Raw genomic sequence first — 23,684 nt, 5'->3', positions numbered from 1 at the left:
TATGCTCCAAAACCATAAAACCAGGAGTCTAAACTGAATCATAGGACTCCTGTTTTTTCCTTATGAAACATTTTAACACATATTTTTCACTGGCACTGGGTCATTCTTTTCCACCTCCCACTAAGATAAAGTGGAAATGTCTAAGCTACCTGAAGAAGACGTAATCCAACACAGATGATAATTTGCTGATCTGTGGTCTGCTTTTTGCTGTCACTGAAATCGGTAAACAAAAAAAAAACACACAATCCTTTTCATAATCCCAGGTTTCTAAAGGGCAAGTCTAGCAGTCATATGTTCTTATATCTTCTGCGGTTAAAATTCAGTATGTGTTTAATAATGTTGGTTTCACATATAAACCTATGTCCACAATCTAACACCTTCAGGAAGAAAAACTCTATTGCATGTAGATGATATTAAATTATTCTTGATGTGTATGGAACTAATCACTGAGACATAATCAAGCCTTATGTAAAGTAGTTAGGATGAAATTAGTGCCATTACAGATTTTTAAATAGTTAATAAAGTTTGCTATTGGGTGCTATTGAGTATCGTAAGTGAATTCTCCCTTTCCCTTATTGTTTTTCATGTCTGAAGGGTATTGGACCTTGAATTTTTCTATTGCTAGAAAACTGTTTGGGAGCATAGAGAACTACTGGAACCTGAATTGTGACATCTCCTGGACTGAAACCTGAATGACTGCAGGGGCAAGGAATTTTCATTACAATCACTGGATTGTCCTATCTTTTTTTGTGTATTAACTTTACTAAGACACTGATGTACATGTGCAAAGCACCTAGCTGCTTATAATCCTTCATTGTCTTTTTGTAATTCATGATTCCTAAAGAATACATCAGAGAAATATTATCTTCTGAAGCATTTAACATCCTTGCTATCTTGGTTAAAATTACTTTATTTAAGGAATCTTCTAGTAATATTGCAGGAAAACAAACTTTTGTTTAACATAAACCAGAGGAGAATGAAGAAGTAAACAGTAGCAAATAAGAGATCATTATAGATCCACGCCGTAAGGAAATACAAGAGAGAAAAAAAATTCTTTGCAATCATTTATATTTTTACAGTTTAAAATTTTTCTTCTAAGAGAACTTTGACCAGAGCAAAAACTACAGGATATTGTCTGATGTTTTTACCTCTTAAGTGTTGCCAAGTTGGGAAAAAATGGAATTTATAAGGATGAAGCATCAGCTTGGGCTTGCCAAGTCACTTTTTTCTGTCTTGGTTATCAAAAATGAGGAACTGAGTGGATGCTATCATTGAATGATGCTTTATTTTCCTTTGCTTACATAAAAATTGTTTCTATGGTAGCTTATAGATTAAGGGTAATGAGCTCAGGCTGAAAGGTAGTAATTGTTTTCTGTTATTCACAGGTCTAAGTTGACTGCTGGCTCATTGTTATGCATTACTGTCTATGACATTAATAAACGTCCATCTGAGTACAGTTTGCTTTTTTAGGAAGTGCTTTCTCCTGTGCTAATTTCACCCTTGTAAATGAAACACTCTTCCTGCCAAGGAGATACCAGTATGTTTGGTAAACAAGGCCTGAGTTTCTCATTTTAAGTGTTGAACCTTAAGGTTCATGTTAGCATGAATTGTATCCAATTCTCATTGTCACAGAAAAGTCTGCATGGGGCACTGCGACACCAGGTGAGCGTGTCTGAGCTCTACACTCAGATGGTGGAGTATAGGTTTGGGTACTGAGGGTGTCTTCAGTCCCAGAAGGAATACAGACATATCAGCACAACACTGTATTTAAATACACAGTTGTCCTGCCAAAACACTGCATAAGCATAGCCAGTGCTGGCTCTGCTTCTGTGTTGTGCTGTAACATTCAGTGTATCCCTGAGCCTTGCTCTTAACCGATGTTTCTTGTGTCATGGTCTGAATGCAGTTGGTGCTAGAGATCTCTACAATTACTGCCCAATATCCTGCCTCTTTATTCAGTTATTTCTTCAGTCAGTTATTTCACAGAATCATCTAGGTTGGAAGAGGCCTCCAAGATCACCTAGTCCAACCTCTGACCTAACACTAACAAGTCCTCCACTAAGCCATATCACTAAGCTCTACATCTAAACGTCTTTTAAAGACCTTCAGGGATGGTCACTCAACCACTTCCCTGGGCAGCCTATTCCAATGCCTAAATTTCTTCAATATTGTGTCTATTGTGAAGAGTCTGAATGACCACTTAACACACTGGCAGTAAATAAGCCGTCTTAGTTGTCCTTGGTACTCTTTATTAATTTTCAGTTTTTTCATTAACCTTCCCCCAACAATTTCCTGTTAGCCCTCTCAAATTACTGCTCCCATATTTGCAGAACACATTGCATTATGTGTTCCTTTTCAGTGAGATGTTCTGAAGACAGATGTTTCAAGAAAGAGAATCTAAGTTGTTTTAATAAATACGATGATGTCACCTGCTTCCCCAAATTCTTTCCCTTCTCAGGAGAAATTAATTCGTAATGAAAGCTCATGAAATAACGTTTGGGAGAGCTGCCTCTGTGTTTGCATCTCACATTCAGGAAATAACTCAGATATGCCAGTACACATCAGAGCTGTGTTGGGGTAGCTATCTGATAACTGCTTGAGATTAATTCAATGAAACCATGAGAACATTCCAGATAAAAGTAGGATTGCTAAAGCCTTGTATTGCTTTAGGTGAGGTATATATTCCGTAAACTTTGTGAAGAGTTCCTAAATACTTCAAAGGATGCATTATTATTAGCTGTAAGCTGGCAGTCCTCAAGCTAATGACATATGCAATTATCAGTGTTTTCTGTGAAGCGTAAACAGCATTTTACATCTGTTGTTGTTGTTATTAATAAAAGGTGATGCTGCAGGAAGCTATTAGGATTTGGGGTGGGGAGAATGGAAAATGTTTGTTTTCAATAAACCAATTGGTTCTTGGAGCAATTCTTAACGTATGCCATGAAAACATAACTTAATTTTTAAGCGCTAGAATTTCCCCCATCTCAGTCATCTGTATTTTGTATCTTTTTCTAGGATATAGTTCTCTTTTTCTATACCTATGCAAATTTTTTATTGGTACCAATGTAACCAGGTCAGAAAAACTGTTATGGCCAGGTAGACCAAATACAGAACATGTTTTGATGTAAAGCTGAACTTGGCATATTTTGTGGCAGAATCGGGTACTGGATACCATCTGTCTGGATATGATAGGATAATTATCCCCTTGCATTTTCTTAGATAATACTATTATTGGATATTTGCCTTAGAAAGGACTTGAGGTTAGTTTGGCTCCAGATTTGAGTGATGTGACTTGCTCTTGATTCTGTGTTTCCTTGATTTTCCATGTGCTTCATGTGTTTATCCAAAGGCAAAGCCTGAAGTTCCAAAACAGAAAACCACAGGAAAAGCCACTCTGGTAATGCTTGTCTTGAGCAAAAACAAATAGCAAGATAAATTTTCTGCAAGACCTTTTTTCATGACAAATGTAGTCTGGGTTCTAGACCAAATAGTCTGGCTAAGAGAGCATATTTTTTAGGTTAACTATTCAACTACAGATTCTTATTTGAAACAACTAAACGTCTTTCAGTTTACCATCTTCAGTTTCTTTTGATCTTCAGCCTTGACAATTGTATTTGCCCTTTGCTAGGATATTTGATTCCTTTCTTGAAAAGTGATGAATGGTTCATTACTGAATCATTAATGAACAATTAATGAATCTGTGTTCATCTTTAAACTCTGTACCCCAGCATCGCTTAAGCTGCTGTACAGGGAAGAAAGGTAACCATAAGCAGCCTTTCACTAAGTTATTTGTCACTCTGTGAGAGATAATGCAGATAAAACTTTTGTAATCCATTCTATCCCACGAGATCTTTCCTGATTCTTGTAGCATGCAGTGCTTCCATGTCATATAAATAAATAAATAAAAATGACACAAGGATTACATGAGGACTTTTGTTAAAGTCTGTCCTCTGATCTCCTCTGATTTTTGTTTTTTTTTTTTTTACTGGACACTTCTGTGAGTCCCCATTATAGGTATATTTTCTTAGGTTCTCCACTGGGAACCAGGGACAAGTTACACATGGAATGAAGTTTCACTGTAAGTACCTGAAATAATGAAGCTTCATTGTCAGTGTTTGTATCTCTTGCCCATTAATCTTTTCCCCTCTACAAGAGTACTCTGGATTCTTCTGCTTATCCTCTTTGGCATTCCCATCAAGCTCTATCACAGTTGGGAGCCAGTCTGGATCTACATGAAGCCAACAATTATGTATGTGTGGATTGTCTTGTTTGTTGCTACAATTAAGTAGTTCTGGCTTTTTTATTCAGAAGGGATCTAATTTGACTCTCTCCTCTACGTGCATACCAACTTGTGTAGATGTTTTTACAAGTCAGATCGCAGATATGTAACTAGAAATCAGTGCTGCCTTTAACTGAATTGAATTGTTGTTGCATTTTCATAGTGAAGAGTTCTTGGTAAGATGCAGTGCAAGAAAAAGTAAAAGCAATGCATTTAATGTTGTTGTACATTCAGCTGGTTTTATGTGAGACAGTTAATTGGAGTTAAACTAGATCTTTCCTACTGAATCAGAAAATACAAATAAGCTTCTCTGCTTATTTAAGGTTTGTGCGTTTTCCATTTTGAGAAGGAAACACAAAAGGAGAATGTGAAACAGGAAAGGAGCACCATCTAGAGTTTAAAGAGAATGCTGGAGAACAAAAAGTATGTGAAATATTACCCATCAGTTGAAATGTATTGCCCATGTAATTCTTTAGCCGACTTGTTTGTATATAAGGAAAGAATTTGTTCTGGAAATGTAACAATATGATGTTCTTCCTGGTCACTGTGGTGACAGAGAAGCAGGGGAATGTAGAATGAGATGTGATACAGCTGAAGAATGATGTTTCTCTCAATTACTGCCTTTGATACAGTCTGAATTTTTTTGGCTGTTTGTCTCCTGTGGTAAGTAAAAGCATAGGAAAGTTTTTGGTTTCTGATCTCCAAAGAATTGAAATAACAGTAGACTAAAACCATCCACTTTTTGAAATAATATAGTTTTCTACACAACTACTATACATAAACAGACTGCAACAGTTTGAAAATGTTCATCTTCGCGTTGACAGTTGCAGTTAAAATTATCTAAGAACCTGCAAATTATTTTTTAGAACAGAATAAAAGTAACAGTTGCAGGTTTGGACTGACACTGTGTGGTAGAGGGCTTTACGGGGTAGTTCCTGTAGTTCCATTATTCTGGAAAACAAAGAACAGTGGATGTTTAATGTAAGTTCTGAAAAAAAAATAGGTTTCATCTCAGATGGTATCAGACAAGAGATATTTTTGCTTTCTTATCTACGAAAGGATGTAATTTACACTCTTAACCATTCTTATTTTGGAGCTGTGATCTCACTTTAACAAAAAGCAAGGTACAGATGTGCTGCTTGTCATTTATTGGAGGTTCCTGCACTGTTCCTGTAAATATGTCAGCTTGAGACCACGATAAACACTAACTGTACCTTCTCTGCCTCCATAGTTAATGATAGTATCTCTTTTTTTTTTTTTTTTTAAGGCCTTATTCCAAAGGGGAATTTTTTCAGGAACTATGAATGCTTATATTCATTTTAAGATAAAACTGTTACAACTGTAATGAATTAGACCAGTCTCTCATTTTTCAGAGTAAATAGAGCTTTATTTTTTAAGTGTAGTAGATGGCCTTAATCAGTCAAAAATGCTATTACTAAGATAATGGTAAAAAGAAGTTTTGGGAGATAAATACATGCCAGAGAAGAAGAAAAAAAAAAAAAAAGAAATGTCAAATATTTTCATGTTTGACTAATACCTTTGTAGTTCTCTTGGGAGTATAACCACTATTTCACTACAAAAGAAATTTACTTGACTGTTGTAGTATGGTTATGAATTACATTCAGACCAAAAGGTTCATTGGTCCTCTCTTCTCAACAGGAGTGAAATCTCATCTTTTGGGATGCTATTTATATTTGTTTTCTAGATTTTGTTAGCAACAGAATGCCACCTATACCAATCTGTGCATTCTAGACATGAAAACATGAAAAAAAGGGGCAGGTAAAGGGAAAAGCATTTTTTTCAAACGTTGTTTTCATGTTTATTCCCCGTAGCAATTAGAAATAAGTTGCTGTTATTTACCATTCCACATTTGATCTGTTTGTGAAAAAAGGGCGTACGTGAAATAAGGAACTTATATCTCCAAGAAGGGGAACTTCCTGTTTACATGAATCAACTGCAAAAATAGGGGATTCTCCTGCTTTGAGTGTTGTAAGGAAGCTGAGCAGCAAGTTAAAAAAGAGAAGTACTGACAGCAAAAGTTTGCGGCCTATGGAATCGATTCTGTAAGTTGCTGCAAGATGCAATTATTGATAGCCAGTAGGAGTCATGGGTACTCTGCGTGCAAAGAACAAGGCCTTGCTTCACTAAATCAGTAAGATAATGTAACAGATCAGGGATAAGTGCTGGGGCACTCAAACTTGTCTAAATGACAGAATTAAGAAACAGGCAGCTTCTGAAGGGGTTCAGTGTTTTCCATGTGTAATTCATGTACTGGCAAATGCCGCTTGCCAAGAAAGGCTATGATGCTATGGGAAGACCAAGAATACTTTGTGTTTGTTTAAGAAGATACTGAGCAGTATATAGTAGAGAAATCTGACTGACCTGACAGGATCAACCCTTCTTATTTTCCACATTTACTAAAAAGCTCTCAGCTTTTAACACAACAGAATCAGTCATTCTATTCTGAAAAAAATATGGACAAAAATGTCTCCCCTTTGTTTGCAACATTTAATCCTTCAGTGCATCACACTTCATGTCACATGAGTTGACTGGGGAGATGTATTTCCATTCTTCAGTTTCTATTACAAGTTTCTCTTGAACATTGGTTATTTCCTCACTTGACACATTTCTCATCGGTAGGTGACATCCAGAGAGAAGGACTTGAAGAATGCTGTGATCCCCTGTCATCATAGAAGTGGATCCCAAGGACAACCACGCTGGATATTCAGGTGCTTTATATCAATTATATCTTTTAGCACAGAATGCAAATGTTGTCTGGCAGATGACGCAGTTACTTTTCACTGAGAAATTAAGGGAATTATAAATGAGGGCAGACTAGGAAGCTTTTGGGGATTTATGATTTCTGGATACCTTGAGAACTTCCAAACTGTCAGAATTCAGTCAGGTGAACCAAGTTCATACCTAGCATAATCCTAATAAAGACACCATTGCTACAACCATGGCAACAACTTTTTTTGACAACAAGCTTTTTGTGCTGTCTTTAAGGTTGAGAATGAAAAGCTCAATGTCATTAAATACACAGTTGCCTCCTCCTATTTTGGGGTGATTATGCCTCATCAGGCTCTTTTCTCTATTTGTACCCTAAGCATTAGGCATGTTTGATGGAAATAGGCATACATTGCATTCCAGACACTGGGAGGAATTATGTGAAATGTGTACCTACTTCTCTTCACTGTGAAAGTCACAGTGAGAGTCACATAAGTCCTCTATTATTAACACTAGCAGTTCCCTGGAGTCCAAAATGTGCTAGACATTTCAGAGAAACATAGAAATATAAGCAGTTTGGTTTGTAGCCTTCACAAGTCTGAAACCTGTAAGCTACAGCTTTTTACCCATTGCTGTCTGCATATTCCATAGTTTTTCCCGTGTAAATAACAGATGTTGGGATGCGATTTGACATGTGGCAAGAGTTTGTTAGGTGAGATCAAACACTGCATGGAGACTGTTAGGACTGTGTTTGGCACGAGCACTCCTGTGGTCAACGCTGCAACCTTTAGTAAGTCACTAGTGCAGAGATAAGGCCCTGAACCGGAGAATACACGTTAGTAATGTAGCTTCCCACAAAAAAGAAGGCTTTTAATCTGATTGTGGGCTAGACCACGATTTGGGAAACACTTTTTAACGCGGTCACACAACAGTGGGAGCCCGGTAGCGGTAAGTGACACACTAGAAGGGCACGGATCCAGAGCAGCGACTCGGCGGGGAGCGCTCCACGTCAGCAGCAGCCGCTGGGCCCCGCTCCCCCGGGCGGCGGCAGCGCGAAGGCCGAGGCCTCGCGGCGGGGCGGGCTGCACTACAAGTCCCGTGAGGCGGCGCGGGCCCCACCAGCTCGGGGCGAGGCGAAGGGAAGGGAGGCGAAGGGCGGCGAGGCGATGCCGGCGGCCGGCTCGGAGGCGGAGGAGGGCGGCGGGGAGGGCGCGGGGCCCGGCGCCGGCCCTCCGGGCGAGCAGCCGGGGCCGTGCTCCCCGAAGCTGTGCGGCTACCTGCAGAAGCTGTCGGGCAAGGGCCCCCTGCGCGGCTTCCGCAGCCGCTGGTTCGTCTTCGACCCCCGCCGCTGCTACCTCTACTACTTCAAGGGGCCGCAGGAGGCGCTGCCCCTGGGACACCTCGACATCGCCTCCGCCTGCTTCAGCTACCACCAGCCCGAGGCCGGCGCTGCCGCCGGGGACGAGGGGGCCGCCTTCGAGGTGCACGGCCCCAGCGGCGCCGTCGCCGTGCTCAAGGTAGGCCCCGGGGCGCCGTGCCCTGCTCGCCCGGCCCGGCCCTTCGACTTCCCGCTGCTGGCTTCGGTTTGTTGTTTTAAGGGAGAGAAGTAATCCTTCCCGAACCTGGGGTTGATAAGAGATGTCTGCCTGCCCCTAGTGCCCCCCTTCATCTTTGCCTTAATGAGTAGTTTTTTAAGTGCTCCTCTGAAGGAGGAAAGAATTGCCTCAGGTGAGCGCAGGGCTGCCTTGGTCGAGTGGGTTCTGTGGAAACGTCTCGGTGGAAAAGCGATTGCCAAGGAAATCTGATGGGCTGTGGGTTTGGAGGCTTTCATTGGCGTGTTTTTCACTTTTGGGGTGTTTATTTTGAAAACATAGATGGCAAAAGTCTTAATCTAGACTGTTTGGGGAGGAAGGAAGAGGAGGGAGAATTGTTTCCCGATAGTAGCAGAGGCTGCGGATCGTGCTGTCTGCAAGGACATAGACATTCACAGGATGAGACTAAACATCAGGCTTGTTTTTACACATCTTTCCTTTGTCGTCATGGCTGGGCGTGAGGGGGGACAAAGAAGCCATTTCCACTTGATAAATTAGGAATAAATTAATCTGAGTTTGTATTATTTTTGATTGCTATTAATGCATATATTTTGCTCAAGGAATGCTCTTTGTGTGAGCTTTCACACAAACTGCTTTCTTTTGCAGCAAGTTCCTTAATATTAGATTATAAAGAATCCATAAAGTTATTTAAGTAAAACAGCAGAACTTCATATTGAATATTGGAAGAGATCTTTCTTATGTGGTTACTTAACAGTGGGAATTTGAACAGTGATAAAAAATGTTGATACTGTAGAATGTGTTTGTATACATTTTTCAATACTCTGTAAACATTTGTCAAAATAAGGAATCATTAACATACTTTGCTAAAGAGTAAACAAGTTGTCTAACTGGAAAACTATTGTGGTAATAATTTAACTATATTTGTTTAAGGAAAAGCAATGTAATCAGCAATTTTGCATGTAATCACTTGTAAATATGACTCTTTTGTCCCTATAGTCATAATATATGTTGTTATTACTTTCAATGAATCTGCCTTTATACCCTGAGTATTTATCTTACAGAAGTTAAAGCTGCAAACTGGGTGTAAGGGTTTGTTTTATTTTACGTTACTATTGAGTGTTTTTTTTTATATATGGAAATCTTCAGGAAAGTACGTAATGCACATTTTGTTTTGGTGATGTTTTTGAACAGGCAGGCCTTTACTGGGAAACAAGTAGCTTATGATTTTGATTATAGTGGGAAATAACATGTTATCTGTGTAATAAATAACTAGTCTGTCAAACAGTAGTAGTGAAGCAGCAGCCACAGGTGCCTCTTGCACTCATGGAGATGGAATTGCTCAACAATGATGCACAAATGTAAGCGATAGGGGTGTTTCCTTTTTTGTGTTTCTGTTGGTATCTTTTCGTTGGTGATGTTATTATGGCCTTACTTTTCTCAGTCATTTTTTCCTGTACTCTCTAGGAAAGAACCTATGATAGTTGGAGCTCTCTTCATGTTTCCATACGGCAGTTGAGAAAAGTCAAGGTCATTTCTGTAACTAGCAGAAAAAATAATTTTGTATCTTCTCATTGTTTTGAGGCTTGCCTTAAAGCAGCAAAGCGACTGTCCATAAAATGCTGTTACATTATAAGCATTTATATAATAAGGAATTAATGAAGATCTCAAGGGATATTGCAGGATCAGCCGGCCTCTTGCAGCTGTGTGATTCACCAGGGGTTAAGACTTTTGGAGATGGAATTAATTTTCTTCTAGCATGATGGCTCTTTAAGGCCTATAAAAATATCTTGCAGCTAAATTAGGTAGAGACAAGAATGAATTCAAGATGTTAAGTTAAAAAGGAAAACCAAAGGACTGACTGATCCAGCCTCTGTTGAAAACAAATGTGGTTGAATCTTTGAAGAAAACATTACACACAGAGCACGAGGATAAAAGTCAAATCAAATGTTGCCTTCCCCCTCTAACTCACATGCCTTATTTTCCTCAATTTGCTTCTTGTTCAAAATTTCCAGATCTCATCATCTGGTCTTTCTCATTCACTGTTATAGGCTGAGAAGAGCAGTAAGAAATGAGCAACTGGAATTCCAGATTGCAATGATGGCGCGGTTCAGGAATGCATTATTTCTTCATAATGCCTCAGTATTTTTGTTAATGTAATGATTTCATCATCTGGATTGCTCAGTCTTTGTATTTTGTGGGAACTGAGGATGGTATGATGTAGTTGGGGTTTGTTTCTCAGTTTGATAGCAGTCTGAGGAAAAAATATATACTGTAGCCTTCATAGCTAATAAAGCAAATCATTCATCATTTAGAAATGTAGACAATCAGGCTGACAATTACAGGATCGTAGTTTTTCCTACGTATTTTGAGCAGTTAAATTACATTAGAAGAAGCAAAGTATATGTAAAAGTCTTTTTCCAACCCCTTTGTAAAAATACATAACAAGTACCATAATTTTAGGTGAAGAGTCAGAGAAAAGTATGCACTTTGGGAATTGTAGATGGAGAATTGTGTTTGAGAATATCACGGAAAGGGCCTGATCCTGCAAATACTTGCTGTGGTGTAGAATGCTGGTAATACAGTCAAGTGAACATTTGCTCATATTTGCACAGGGAGGTCTGTCATTAAGGGAGAAAAGAATTAGCATTATGAATATATAAACAAAGAGGAGGTTTCTCATTTATTTTTAAAGCAGTGTATTTTGGCTAATGGCTCTGTTCCCTTGCTTTTGAAACAAAGCAACGCTGGCTGGTGATGATAGCCTGTGTGTCTGGTCACTTGTGGGTGGATAACTTCTGGGGGAATTGGGGTGGGGTGGAGAGAATTGCACAGACTTCTTTAAAACAAAAAACACTCATTTTTCTGGTTATTGGCCAAGTAGTATGTGTTCCAGGCACTGCGGAGTTCGGAGCCCAGATCCTTGAAAGTATTGGACACCAAACTCAGTGAAATCAGAGCTATTTAGGAGCTTTTACTCCAATTTGTCAATAATCTTTAAGGCTGTGGCAGTGATTAATGGCGTCCTTGTGAACCTCTCATGGTGCTGAGTTTAAGTAGTGTTGGTTTAGGACCCAGCTTAGTTAGGTCTTAACTCAGTTTAGAAGACAGCTCAGTCATGAAGGTGATTTGTTTCCTGAGTTGGTAAGACTTCTTGTTTTAACTTTGCTGATTAGTGGTTACAGTACTTGAACTGAATATTGGGCAGCCCTCCAAAAATAGACATCTGGTTTGCAATTTGCTGTTTGAGCACAGCAGGGTTAGAAAGTCTTAAGAAATACAGACTTTCTGGTGGTGATCCCCTTTTCAAAAATGCTTGTGTTATTGGCATACGTGTTCCACCATGGTCCAGGCAGAGGATGTCACTGTGCAGTTGTTTTTTCCAAAGAATTTTTCTGTTCACGTCACACATGCATCAGAAGCAGCTAGATCCTGCAGCATCCTTAGTAGAAGAACACAGGGAGGGTTTTAAGTAAATGATCTTGATTTTCCATCCTTTATGTTGAAAAGCAGTGGGGACTGCACGTCTCTTTACTTACATTGTCTTCTGCTGCTGCTGTTGCCTGCAGGTTTGCAATAGTAATTCCTTTTCTGGCATTAGTTCAGATGACGTTATTTTAAGTGTGGCTTTTTACACCTCTAACACATGACTGCTCTTCTTTGTATTGTTGCAGAATTTGTTCTGTTGTGAAAATGTCATTTTGTCAAAACTAATGGGTGTAGTCATGCTGATACAGATTTGTTCTTATGGGCAAGTGTCATACAGAAAGGAAAATTATCCTACTGTGAAATCTGTAATTAATTTAATAAGTAACTAAGAAGGCAAGTAGACCATCTGCATTCTTTCTGCTATTCCATTGATGGTGGTTTTTCTTCTTGCAAGAATACCCTTGTTAAGTTGTCAGTGACTAGCTAAGGTTCTCTCTTACTGAAGAGCCACAAAATAGTTGAGTACAAATAAGGATTCTTTGCCAGGTCTGATCAGTGCTGTTCCTAGTTAAATGTTCTGTCTCTATCGGTGACCAGTAGCCAAATACTAGAAGAAACCATGAGAAATGTGGCAAGCGTGGGAGTGTCCCCTTCTGTGACAGTTCAAGTCTCACACACAGATTTTGCAGATTTGTCTTTGTTTGTTTAGGAGGAGGGGAAATGATAAACTTACATTCTGTGTGTGGTTTTAGAAAAAGCCATTTTCCAAGAACCAACTTTGATGAAGAAAAGTCATCATAACAGAAGGTCACTGCATATTCTTTTACATGTAAAGTAAATAATTTAGATACTTGTATAAACTCAGCCAAAAGTGTTCAGAGGGAGTGGGAATCCTCTATAGAAAGAGAAGGAAGACCAATTACGTTGAGGAAGGAAGGCAAAATAACACACACGGTGCAGTGGCATAGTCGTAAGGACTTCTTGGGAAATGACTTAAAACAGGAAGAGAGAAACACCTACTGCTTTGCTATCCTGTTTGACACTGAAGGACCGTAACTGCTAACTGCCCCCCTGTGCCTCCGTGCCATCACATGTAAACCGAGGGCGTCTATCTGCTGCTCAACAGAGAACAGGTGCAGATGGGAATTTAAAAGCAATGGCAAGCAGCAACTCCGATAAAATCAGTTTATTGTTTTCTAAAGAGCTTTGGGAAGAGGACAATGGTACGAAATATTACAAGAGCTCATTAAGTTGCACTAGTCATGGGCAGAAGTTAATTGTAGGTATACCTTAGGTTGAGTCAGTGTGGATTGCCTCATTAGCTGTTGTGGCAGCAGAGAACCGCTTAAACGCTACATCCTGTGTTAGTGGAAGTTCTTTGAATACCGAGTGGTTTTCTATGTGAGCACAGTAAAACCTTGCTTGACAAGGCCCGTGTGCAAATCTCAAGGGAATGTAGATTCTGATATATATTAGAAATGGACGCTTGTTGCTGAACAGAACTCCAAAGAACCCTTTGGCTCTGGGAACAGCAGGGGAGGCACTCGCTGCTGTGGTTGTTCCAAGAGTGCCAGCGGCAGCTGTGTGGATTGGTGTTTCACAGGGCCCAAGTTTTTGCTTTCTGAGAAACCTCATAGACATACTTAAACTAGTTCCTTCAAAAAAAGACATGGGAAGAAAATATTCCCCTTGCCCCAGTTTCCTGTGAGCAAGCAAGAATAAGTATATGAAACTTACTTCCAATACAGAATAGAAATACATTGCTTACATGCCTGTCTTAGCAAATGAGGAAGGTGAACCTACAGCATCCTCTTGTATCTGCTTGGTGTATTGCACTACTTGATTTGTTTTATGTGTGCTTACTTGATCAGATTCACGTATGTTGTGTTGCCTTGTGCATATGATGTGCTGAGAGGAACTGGAGCATCAGCTCCAGGAATTACTGTCTCGGTTTTCTCATTAGCTTGCTTGAACAGTGCTTTGGAGCCATCTGCCATAGAATGTTCTGGATGTTAAAGCTCATACAGGTACAGAAAGGCCAAATTGTAAAACAAAAATTTATCTTTGATTGCTAAACACCAATATCACACATTGCTGATCCAGAGAGAGCACCCTGGGGAGGAGTCAGTTGTTGTTTGCTATGTTGCTTTAGATTTGTCTTGTAATGAACCGCTTTGAGTTGAGATATGATGGTAAATGGATCTTTCATTTGACTAGACCAAAAGTTATCTTTTATCAATAATGAAGACAAACCTGTGCCATTAATGTGCTTTATGCAGTACTTAGTTGTCTCTAAAGAGTAAAACAGTCGTTTTCCCCGGTAGTGTGGGTTTTTCATTGGTAATGCCACCAAGCACTTTGAGAGAAGGCAGAAGGACTGACTAGTGACAGGACACTCTGCGTGCTTACTAAGGACTTAGGTGAGTGTCCTTTCATGAGTGTTAACTTCTTATTCCTTAACATACCATGTTACTAGCACCGAATGTTTGCTCTAGGTTGGCTGCTGAGGATGTGTTTTAATTAAAATGACTCTCTTCAGGGAAGCACCTTCAGTGTCTGTTACCTTTATTTGGTCTGTTGTTGGCATTTGTAGACTGTCATTTGCCACAATTTGGAAGGACTCGTATAGCTGTGATTCTGATTGAGGCTTACAGATGTTTGGCTTCTTGGACTCTTACTAGCTATTCATACTAATGACTGTAGGCCTGTAGGTTATGTATATACACGCATAATAGCACTGTATACAAGATAGCTTATGGGATTATCATGGCAGTACGATATATTATTAAATTGTTGGTTTCTGCTGATAATAAAGCAAGTAAGTAATGAAAATGGGAATTTTTGTGTGTGGGTATGGGACTTCTAATAATAAAGATGTGCAGCTGTCACAGAATCACAGAATCATTTATGTTGGAAGAGACCTCCAAGATCACCTAGTCCAACCTCTGATCTAACACTAACAAGTACTCCACTAAACCATATCACTAAGCTCTACATCTAAACGTCTCTTAAAGACCTCCAGAGATGGTGACTCCACCACTTCCCTGGGCAGCCTATTCCAGTGCCTAACAACCCTTTCCGTAAAGAAGTTCTTCCAAATATCCAACCTAAACCTCCCCTGGCGCAACTTTAGCCCATTCCCCCTCGTCCTGTCACCAGGCACGTGGGAGAACAGACCAACCCCCACGTCGCTACAGCCTCCTTTCAAGTACCTGTAGAGAGTGATGAGGTTGCCCCTGAGCCTCCTCTTCTCCAGGCTAAACAACCCCAGCTCCCTCAGCCGCTCCTCGTAAGACTTGTTCTCCAGACCCCTCACCAGCTTCGTGGCCCTTCTCTCGACTCTGTCGAGCACCTCCATGTCCTTCTTGTAGCGAGGGGCCCAAAACTGAACACAGTACTCAAGGTGCGGCCTCACCAGAGCCGAGTACAGGGTGGCAATCACCTCCCTAGCCCTGCTGGCCACACTGTTTCTTACACAAGCCAGGATGCTGTTGGCCTTCTTGGCCACCTGAGCACACTGCTGGCTCATATTCAGCCGACTATCCACCAATACTCCCAGGTCCTTCTCGGCCAGGCAGCTTTCCAACCACTCATCTCCCAGCCTGTAGCTCTGCTTGGGGTTGTTGTGACCCAGGTGCAGGACCCAGCACTTGGCCTTGTGTGTATCTAAACACTTTGTCTGTGAAATATAGGATGCTGCTGTGTTTTCTAGTGTTTGAGTTTAAAACTGGAGGAAAGAAATACTTGTATTTTAAGGGAAATGGATTCGGTATGGAAGTCAGGGATATGAATGCTTGCGCAACATGTGTTGTCTACATTAGTGGTTATTTCTTTTAAATCATAACTGGTTTGAGGTAATTATAATTAGCAGACCAGCAAAGGGATCTGGGTTGTTCCTTTTGGTTGCGCTTGGGTATTCAGATGCCTGAGAGATGCACCGGTCTCATTAGCACTCTGCTTCCTTGTGTTGCAGGCTGCAACTCGTCAGGATATGACCTACTGGCTTCAGGAGCTTCAACAGAAAAGGTGGGAATATTGTAACAACCTTGATGCAGCAAAAAGGGACAGTCGAACTTCTCCTACACCAAGTGACTTTTCCAAAGGTCTGGTTGCCAAAGACAATCCTGGTAGGTTGAAAATTTGAGTAAAAACCGTGTTTATTTTCAATATAAGTTAATGAGCACAAGGCATAACACAAAGGAAGAATAGTGACCATAGTCTTTGGAAGTTTTTTTGCTTCATCTTGTTATTAAGTAACTATTTAAACTTTGCATATTTTGATGATACTGAAGTAACATGACATAAATGTAGTTCTGTGTGTGATTTCATCTCTTTTTTGAAACCGATTGATTTCTTTAAAAACAGTTTTTTAAAAAATCAAGTAAAACAGAGTATTTCTATGACTAGGTTTCATGAAGAGGCAAAGTACAGTTGAGGCTACTTCTCTTTTTGTAGTTTTAGATTCCTAACAGTTAGTGTGTTCAGCATTCTGAATGTAAAGTGCAGGTTTTAATGGGAGCAGGTATATCTTGTCTTCTGAGTAACTAGACTTTGTTCTTGAAAATAACCGTACTTGGTTTTTGGTGTGATGGGTGTATCTGATTGTGATAAATATTCTTTGCTTTTTGCAGTTGGAAGACAGTTTGCGCAAAGACTACACACATGAAATTCAGTCTCCATAATAGCTTCAGCCAATCAAAATGTAATTTTAGACTTGCGTCAGAGATATAAAAATGTAGCAATGTATTGTACAAAATTATTCTGCGTTTTGACTACACTGCTTTGACACTTTTGAATTGTTTCATTTCAGGATGGTTACAAAAATGAGTTGCTTGCTTATTTCTGTGACTGATAAATAAGACTGCATTAAGAAATCCTGTTCTATGCCAAGTTAAACATGTTAGTAAAGCTCTTTGGATTTAAGCAGTGTCTTGAGGTCAGGCATACTTCATCAACAAACTTCATGTTTAGTTGTTTTCAATTTGCTCCTCCTGTAAACCCGGAAATGTTAAGCTGTCATCTTCCCCTCCCTCCTCTCCCCTCCCCCTGTTTGGATCCCATGCTGCAGCTTTGTCCTCTAACCCAGTTTACTGCTTTCATTTGAGAGCAGCCTGCTTGTGGCTCAGCCACAGCTGGCTTTGGCGTCTGTTTCAGTAGGAGCTCAGCTTTGTGTCAGCTACACCAGTCGAATAGCCAGCCACGCTAAACAGATGCTCAGTTATCTCCCTTGGTCCAGCACTGGTGCTGGTCTCAACCTTCCTTACGGTAGTGCAGGGAGGGAAACTGGCAGGAAACATCTTTGTCTCCACGTTTGTTTTTGGTCAGTGTGGCTTCCTGTAGTGGTTTACAGCAGGGACAGATGAGTGCTGGGATCACTACAGGAGAATTGGTGGGAATATGAAGTGGGGTGGTTTGAGACAGCCTTTTTGTCGGCATACAGTCTGGTTAGCAGCTTGTCAAAGCATATGCTGCAAAAATAGATGTGTTGCTGTGTAAAGATCTAACAGCTTGCAGGTGTTGGAAAGGGTAACAAGGTTTTCTTCTTTGAAATCTTTCTTGTTCTACTGTAAGCCTCTCACTCTCTTCTAGGTAGTCTCCCTTTTTGCATTGTTACGTGGTATTTGTCTGACCCTGTGCTGAGTTGGTTTAAGTCAAAGTTTAGCCAAAAGGGAAGGTTGTTTTTTGTTCTGTTTTCAGCTGGATTACTGAGTGGAATATATTTACTGTGCAATCAGGTGACTTGCAGAGCTGCTGGAAGGGAGGGGACAAGGGGCTTAGCAGCTAAGGATGGAAGTCAGTGTGCAGGAGACAGGAGTGCCCTCTTCTGGGAGCAGGCTGTTGGATCAGATAAACCATAATGTGTAATTTAACACCAAATCTGTGTTCTTTCTGGCTTCTACCTCAGAATTGAGGTACACCCTGAAACTCATCTGTTGTCTCTGCAGTCTGTGTAGATACAGTTCCCTCATTCCTGCTTTGCTTCAGATGCAGCAATAACAAGTGAAAAAGTGCCGTCACTTTAGATCACTCATCTGCTGTTTTCTTATAAGTTGTTGGGTTTTTCTGGATCAGCAAGATGAATCAATTTGTTATAGGACTGTGTTTTTTTTTAAATTTATTAAATCCAATGCAACTAATGACAGAAGGGAATGCATGGGCTGAGTAGACCCATCCCTTTTGTGGACAGCCGGCAGTTAAACTCCATTATGTGTAATTTGAAACTGCATCTGTAGTATCTCATTTTTGGTACTGCTTATCGCAATAATGATTTTATCGTAACTGAATGGTTTAATTAGGGATTCCTTCAGGGGAGACTGGGAAGAGCCTGAATTATTATTTTTACTTTTCGAAGAAGTACTGCAAAAGTTTCCGGTAGGACTCTCTAAGGCGCTGGTTCCATGATGATGACTAACTTGTGTCTTCTAAAAAGCCCTTACTGTGTGTTCCAAGATGTGTGTTATACTGGAGCACAGAAATTGGTTTCTTTTGCTAAGGCTTTAATACAGGTGCTATCACTAATGTTTTAAGTGGGGAAATAGTCTGCTTTGGTCCAGAAGTGAAACTGCTCGCTGTAGTCTTGTCTATTTTGTGCCTCCCCCTTTTTACTCCTGTGTGTGTATATATATATTTTTTTTTTTGGAGCTGTTTTTGAGTTCGGAAGTCTGGAGTAACTGGAACGTATGTAGGGTTTGGGGAAAGCTTCGTAGATCAAGTTTAGAAGTTTTTATAAGAATAATCAAAGGAAGTGGTAAAGATGTGGAAAAATGGTTTAAAACATTTTTCAAGAGGGCTGTGGGAAAGCTGTGTAACAAAAGATTCCGTAGGATTTGTAATGGAGCTGCTTTAGTACCATGTAAGTCAAATAAATGATTTATTCTTTTTAGGATTTGAATTTTTAATTGGTTGACTGTTAATGTAGTCTTCATTATTTCAGCACTAAAATTGGCCATTCTTAATTTCTCAACTCTTAATTTGCAGTAATGCAAAATGGTATGTCATGCATTTCTAAGATTGCTATGTTTTAAAATAAGTTCAAAAATGAGATTGGGGAAATGTTTGCAGTAACAGCCATGTTGCTGTGCTGTATCTGCCGTGTAGTTCACACCTCCAATCAGTGTATTCAGAAAAAAGTCACAAAGAACTGGATACAGATGTAAAAATCAGATATTGACATTACTTTGTCTGCTGTCATGAATATTTCTCTTAGATGACAGGCCACTGTTAATTACTAGTTGTCTCAGTGTAATTGTACCATACTAATGTCAGGTGTTGGAGCTAGTTTGATATTTAGTCATCACTGGTCTGTTGCACGGGAAGGATTTAGTTGCTTTGTAGGAGGTATACCATTTGGCAGAACTATACCCCAGATGCACATGTGGAAGTTTGACGTGGATTTTTACTTTTCTGAACTGCTTTTGAACCCTGGAATCTCAAAATAGGATACATTATCTAGTCTGTTACAGGCTCTTTTGCAAAGAAAGACTCCAATTTATTAATTTCTCCTTTAACACCTGAAGTAAACTTTTGAAGTGCAGATATTACATTATCAATCTTACCTCCCAAACACCGATAACTGAGTTTTCATTTGTCTTTCAGCTATAGTTATTCATAAAAAATGTTTTAACAGGTTCACCAATAGGCAAGGTTATTAAAATACGACCTTACTCCTGCTCAGTGCAGGAGGTATGGGCATGAGTAATGTCAGCTAATGATTTAATACATAAATTGTCCCATAAAGAGTTCCTATGCATTATACAACGCACAAATGGGGCTTTTGGGTGGGTATTTTCTCCTTGGCCTTCTCTGCATGTCCTTATTGGCAAGAAAGTTCCTTTGTCTAAGTCATAACAGATGCAGTAAGAACCATCGTCCAAAAACTAACTCCTGTTTTTCATTTTTTTTCCTTGCTGCATAAGTGTTTTTGGCAGTGTGGAAGAGCAGGTGTGCTTTCTCAAGCTGCCTTACCCACTTAAGCTGTTGAACAACGGCTTTATATTCTGGGTCACCTTGACTGATGGATTCCTTCAACTGTGGAAGGCTCACTTTTCTTTACTCCCATTTCAACTGACTTTCAGTGCTACAGTTCAAGAACTCAGTTGATATTTTTCAAATCTTTTTTTTTCTACCAGCTCATATTATAGAGCAGAACCTGCTGTGTGTGTTAAATTAGCTGTAGATCGTAGAACATCCTGAGTTGGAAGGGACCCACAAGGACCATCAAGTCCAGCTCATGAATGCTTAATGTCAGAATTCTTACATTTTGTTTGAGGACAACTGAAGACTAGTCAAGTTCCTTCAGTTAGTTATGTTATGTGGCTTTTAAGAAGAAGAAATGACAAGACAGCAAATAAGTTAGCTACCCGTTTGGGCTCTATTGCATTCATTTTATCTTATGCATTTTATTATGCTAGTGATAGATTAAGTTGTTTTTGTATGCTTCAGCAAAGAAACATTGCAGAAATGTAATGTGGTTTTGGATTTTATTTCTTTATTCCCTTCTGGTGATACTATGATCATATCATGGGATTTCTGTTTTTCTTTCAAGTTAATAGGCAGAATCAGTGCTCAGATAAGAACATTTTCTTAATCAACATTGAAACACCTTTACTATCTGGATTCATTAAATGGGTGGAGACCCTAGGAGTTATTACAAAAGGGCAATTATTTTCTTCTTTTTTGTTGTATATTTTGCTTTCAGAGTGAGTTGTAATGACACATTCTTTCTTCCAGAGCATGTACTTGTGTAGGATACTTGTGTTAGGATAGCTGTGAGCATGAAGCACCAAAAAAAGCAAAACAACAACAACAAAAAACAAATAACCAACCAAAAAAAAGACAAAAAAACCCACAAAACCAAACAAAAACCCAAGGAAGCTGAAAAGGATGAAGGGGAAGGTGCTACAGAGTTTCATGCTAGGGCCCGTATATGTTTTGTGCCAAAATGTATTCTTCTATAGCAGCTGAGAAATAATATAACCATTGCATACCTAAAGCATGCTCAGAGGGAACTGAATCTTAAGCTCATCTCATTTTATGCAGATGCTTGCTTTTCAGGTGATGCTCAGTGAAACATGGCAGGTTAAATGCAAGTAGATTTTATACTGAATTGCTGAAAATGTTAAAACTTTTTTGTTACTACTAATATACAACTCCTTTGCATGGCACATGAGTTTCTTTTCAAACTGCAGAATTTTTATCTGAGTGGCGTAGTTTTAGTATGGCAGGGGTATATGTTAGCAGCCCACTTAAATATTTTGGATATATGCCTTATTGCTGGTTATGCTAACAATATTGCCAGGGGTCAGGAGCAGGGGGTATGGGTCACACAGTGTAACAGTACTGTGGTGATGCTGTTCCTGACTTAGGAGTTCTGATAGACCTGAGCTTGTTTTACAAGGGGTTTTGTTGGTTAATATAATGAATCCACCTTAATTTGTATGGTTTCACAGCTGCTTAAACTAGATGAGTCAATATTGGCTAGTTGAGATTATGAGTTGGTCATGAAATAACACTGCGAGAGCGTTAACACGAGTCCTGTTATCAGAAGTATGTGGCTGCATTGAGAGCTTGCTGAGAAAGTGTCTTTTTTAAAGTTGAACAGAGTATTTTACAAAGTTAAGATAGAATTTAAGATAAAACCCTGACTACATTACTAACAGACCTAGTAATATATTGCTTTATATAACAGCTGCTCTTTTACTCACTGAAAGTTTTGCTTTTTTTCTTTTTTCCTTTTTTTTTTTTAATAGATTTGAGTATCCTAAGCCAAAATGCTTCAGCAGAGAGAGCTAGAACTATTCTAGCTGTGGAGACTTCTCCTACAGAGCTGGTGGGGGAACAAGCAGCTTCCCAGCCTGCGCCAGTCCAACCAAGTGCCATCAATTTCTCACTTAAACAATGGAGCACTGAAATCAAGTAAGTTGGTGACATGGGGGAATGATAGTTGCTGGCAGACAGAGTTTCTTACTGGAATCCTACAGATTTGAAATACATGTAGTTTGAATTCCTGAGCAAAAATGTGGTAGACACGTTCTGAACAACAACGAAGCCACAGCCTGTCCCCTCACTCTTACTGAGTTTACTCTAAGTTGTTTTAAGGAAAGCAGCAATACTCTTTTTCAGCTCTCCTGTTTACAGTTTCCTTCTGATTTTTTTTTTGTATTTTACTTTGCCAGTATAGATGAATCTTCCGCTTCTATTTGAAGGATATTGCAGTGCTATTACAGAGCAGTTCACAAAGCAGAGCTGTGGCTTGGGCAACTAGACCACATCCCTCTTGAGCTGTCAATAAAATGTCGTTTGGTTTCATCAGCAGTGCCATGCTGAGTTAAACATCCCTTTTAAAGCCTTCCTGTTAAGCACAGAGATCTGAGAGGTCACGAAGTATGCTACTTGGCTTTTTTTAATGGCTGTACAGACCATCATTTAAGTTCCAGTAAAGATGAGTTATGTCTGGAATAAGAAATACATAAATCCTGTTACTGCATGTCCTGCTTCATTACTTCAGTTGGTAGTCTTGTGTGGCTTCTTGGGTTTGCACAGCCACTTCGACTTGGCAGAATTTACATTTGGTGATAATAGAAGAAAAATTACATGAGACAAGATAGGTGAATTTGAGGATAATTTAAAGAATGTTGCTTGTGTTTTAAAACTTCCTTCTTGATTTTGTTTTTTTCTGAATTGCAGACAATGTGCTTTGGGGAAGTCTAGCTAGAAGGGCAGTGTCAGTGTAAGCTTCTCAGTGTTGCCTGGTTTGTGTGTTCCATTGTTTCCCTTAAACAGAGCAGAAAGGCTGGTGGTTGAGCTAGGGTTTGGGAATCCCTGTTGGTGAGAGAGAGTTGTTTCTGGTGGTCCAGCAGCTATTTTAGTGTAACATTGAAGAGCTGGCCTTTTTGTGTGTAGCTGTGATCCTAATGGTTTGGAGTCTGGGCAGATCTCTGCCAGTATGTAAGAAAGAAAACTTCACGCTCTGAAGCTCTTGCAGGGTGAATGTCTTCCTCCTCCATTCCACTCTTTCTGGACATGTTCAGCTGCAGTGGTTCATCTCTGAAAATGTTCATAGAAAAAATAAGATAATATCTACTAACAAGCTTTGTTTTTGAAAAACAAAGTTACAGATTTTTTTACATGGTGTGCTCTAGTGTCCCCTCTAAATTTTAAAGAAGGCATTCCTCCTTGCAAACTGGTAACAGTGGGAAATAGTTTTACTCTCAGGATTGTTTGTTATGCTCAAACATACTCTCCTGAGCTTTTCAAAAATCATTTTGCAGAGGATTTACTGAGCCAGCAGTGAGAATCTGAAGTGTATATGTGGACAGTTGCACACTCTTTGGCCATGTCTTTTGTCCCTGGGACAAGAGTGACAACCTTGTCAGAAGCCAATTAGTTGCACAGTAACATGCCAAAACCTCTGACAGATGTGTTCACCTTAGCAGAGGCCTTGCAGTAACATGCCTTTAAAGCTATGGACTGGCATTACCCCTGCCTGTTTTGAGCTAGCAGGTCACAAGCACTTCAGTTCCTGTGTCTAGTAAGATAAATTTGCTTTGAGATTTTGATCTGTAGCAGTCATCTAATCTATGCTGTTTTCACAAGAAAGAGGGATTTTTTTCTCCAAAGGATTCATTACAGGCAATTCCTTCTAATGGCTGTTAACAGCTGCTCCAGAGAGGGCAAGGGCATTTATAACCTTAATTTGA

At 39.7% G+C, this 23,684-nt stretch overlaps 1 protein-coding gene across 3 annotated transcripts in view; it reads left to right on the top strand.

The window, feature by feature from the left end:
• Positions 1-6,921: 6,921 nt before the first annotated feature.
• TBC1D2B (TBC1 domain family member 2B) overlaps positions 6,922-23,684 on the top strand; it is a 38,147-nt gene continuing 21,384 nt past the window's right edge. Inside the window, exons 1-3 of one of the 3 annotated variants that reach the window (XM_080608197.1) lie at positions 6,922-7,008; positions 15,959-16,112; positions 21,735-21,900. In XM_080608197.1, coding sequence (XP_080464323.1) covers positions 15,977-16,112; positions 21,735-21,900 — 302 coding nt within the window. In that variant the 5' untranslated portion in view covers positions 6,922-7,008; positions 15,959-15,976. Of the gene's footprint in view, positions 7,009-8,023; positions 8,524-8,582; positions 8,735-15,958; positions 16,113-21,734; positions 21,901-23,684 lie in introns of those variants that run through there. The other 2 variants (XM_080608196.1, XM_080608198.1) reach the window with 2 other exon arrangements.

This window comes from Anser brachyrhynchus (genome assembly GCF_964034855.1).
Source record: "Anser brachyrhynchus genome assembly, chromosome: 11".
In the NCBI taxonomy this organism is placed as follows: Eukaryota; Metazoa; Chordata; class Aves; order Anseriformes; family Anatidae; genus Anser; species Anser brachyrhynchus.
This window is presented reverse-complemented; position numbering and strand designations above follow the sequence as displayed.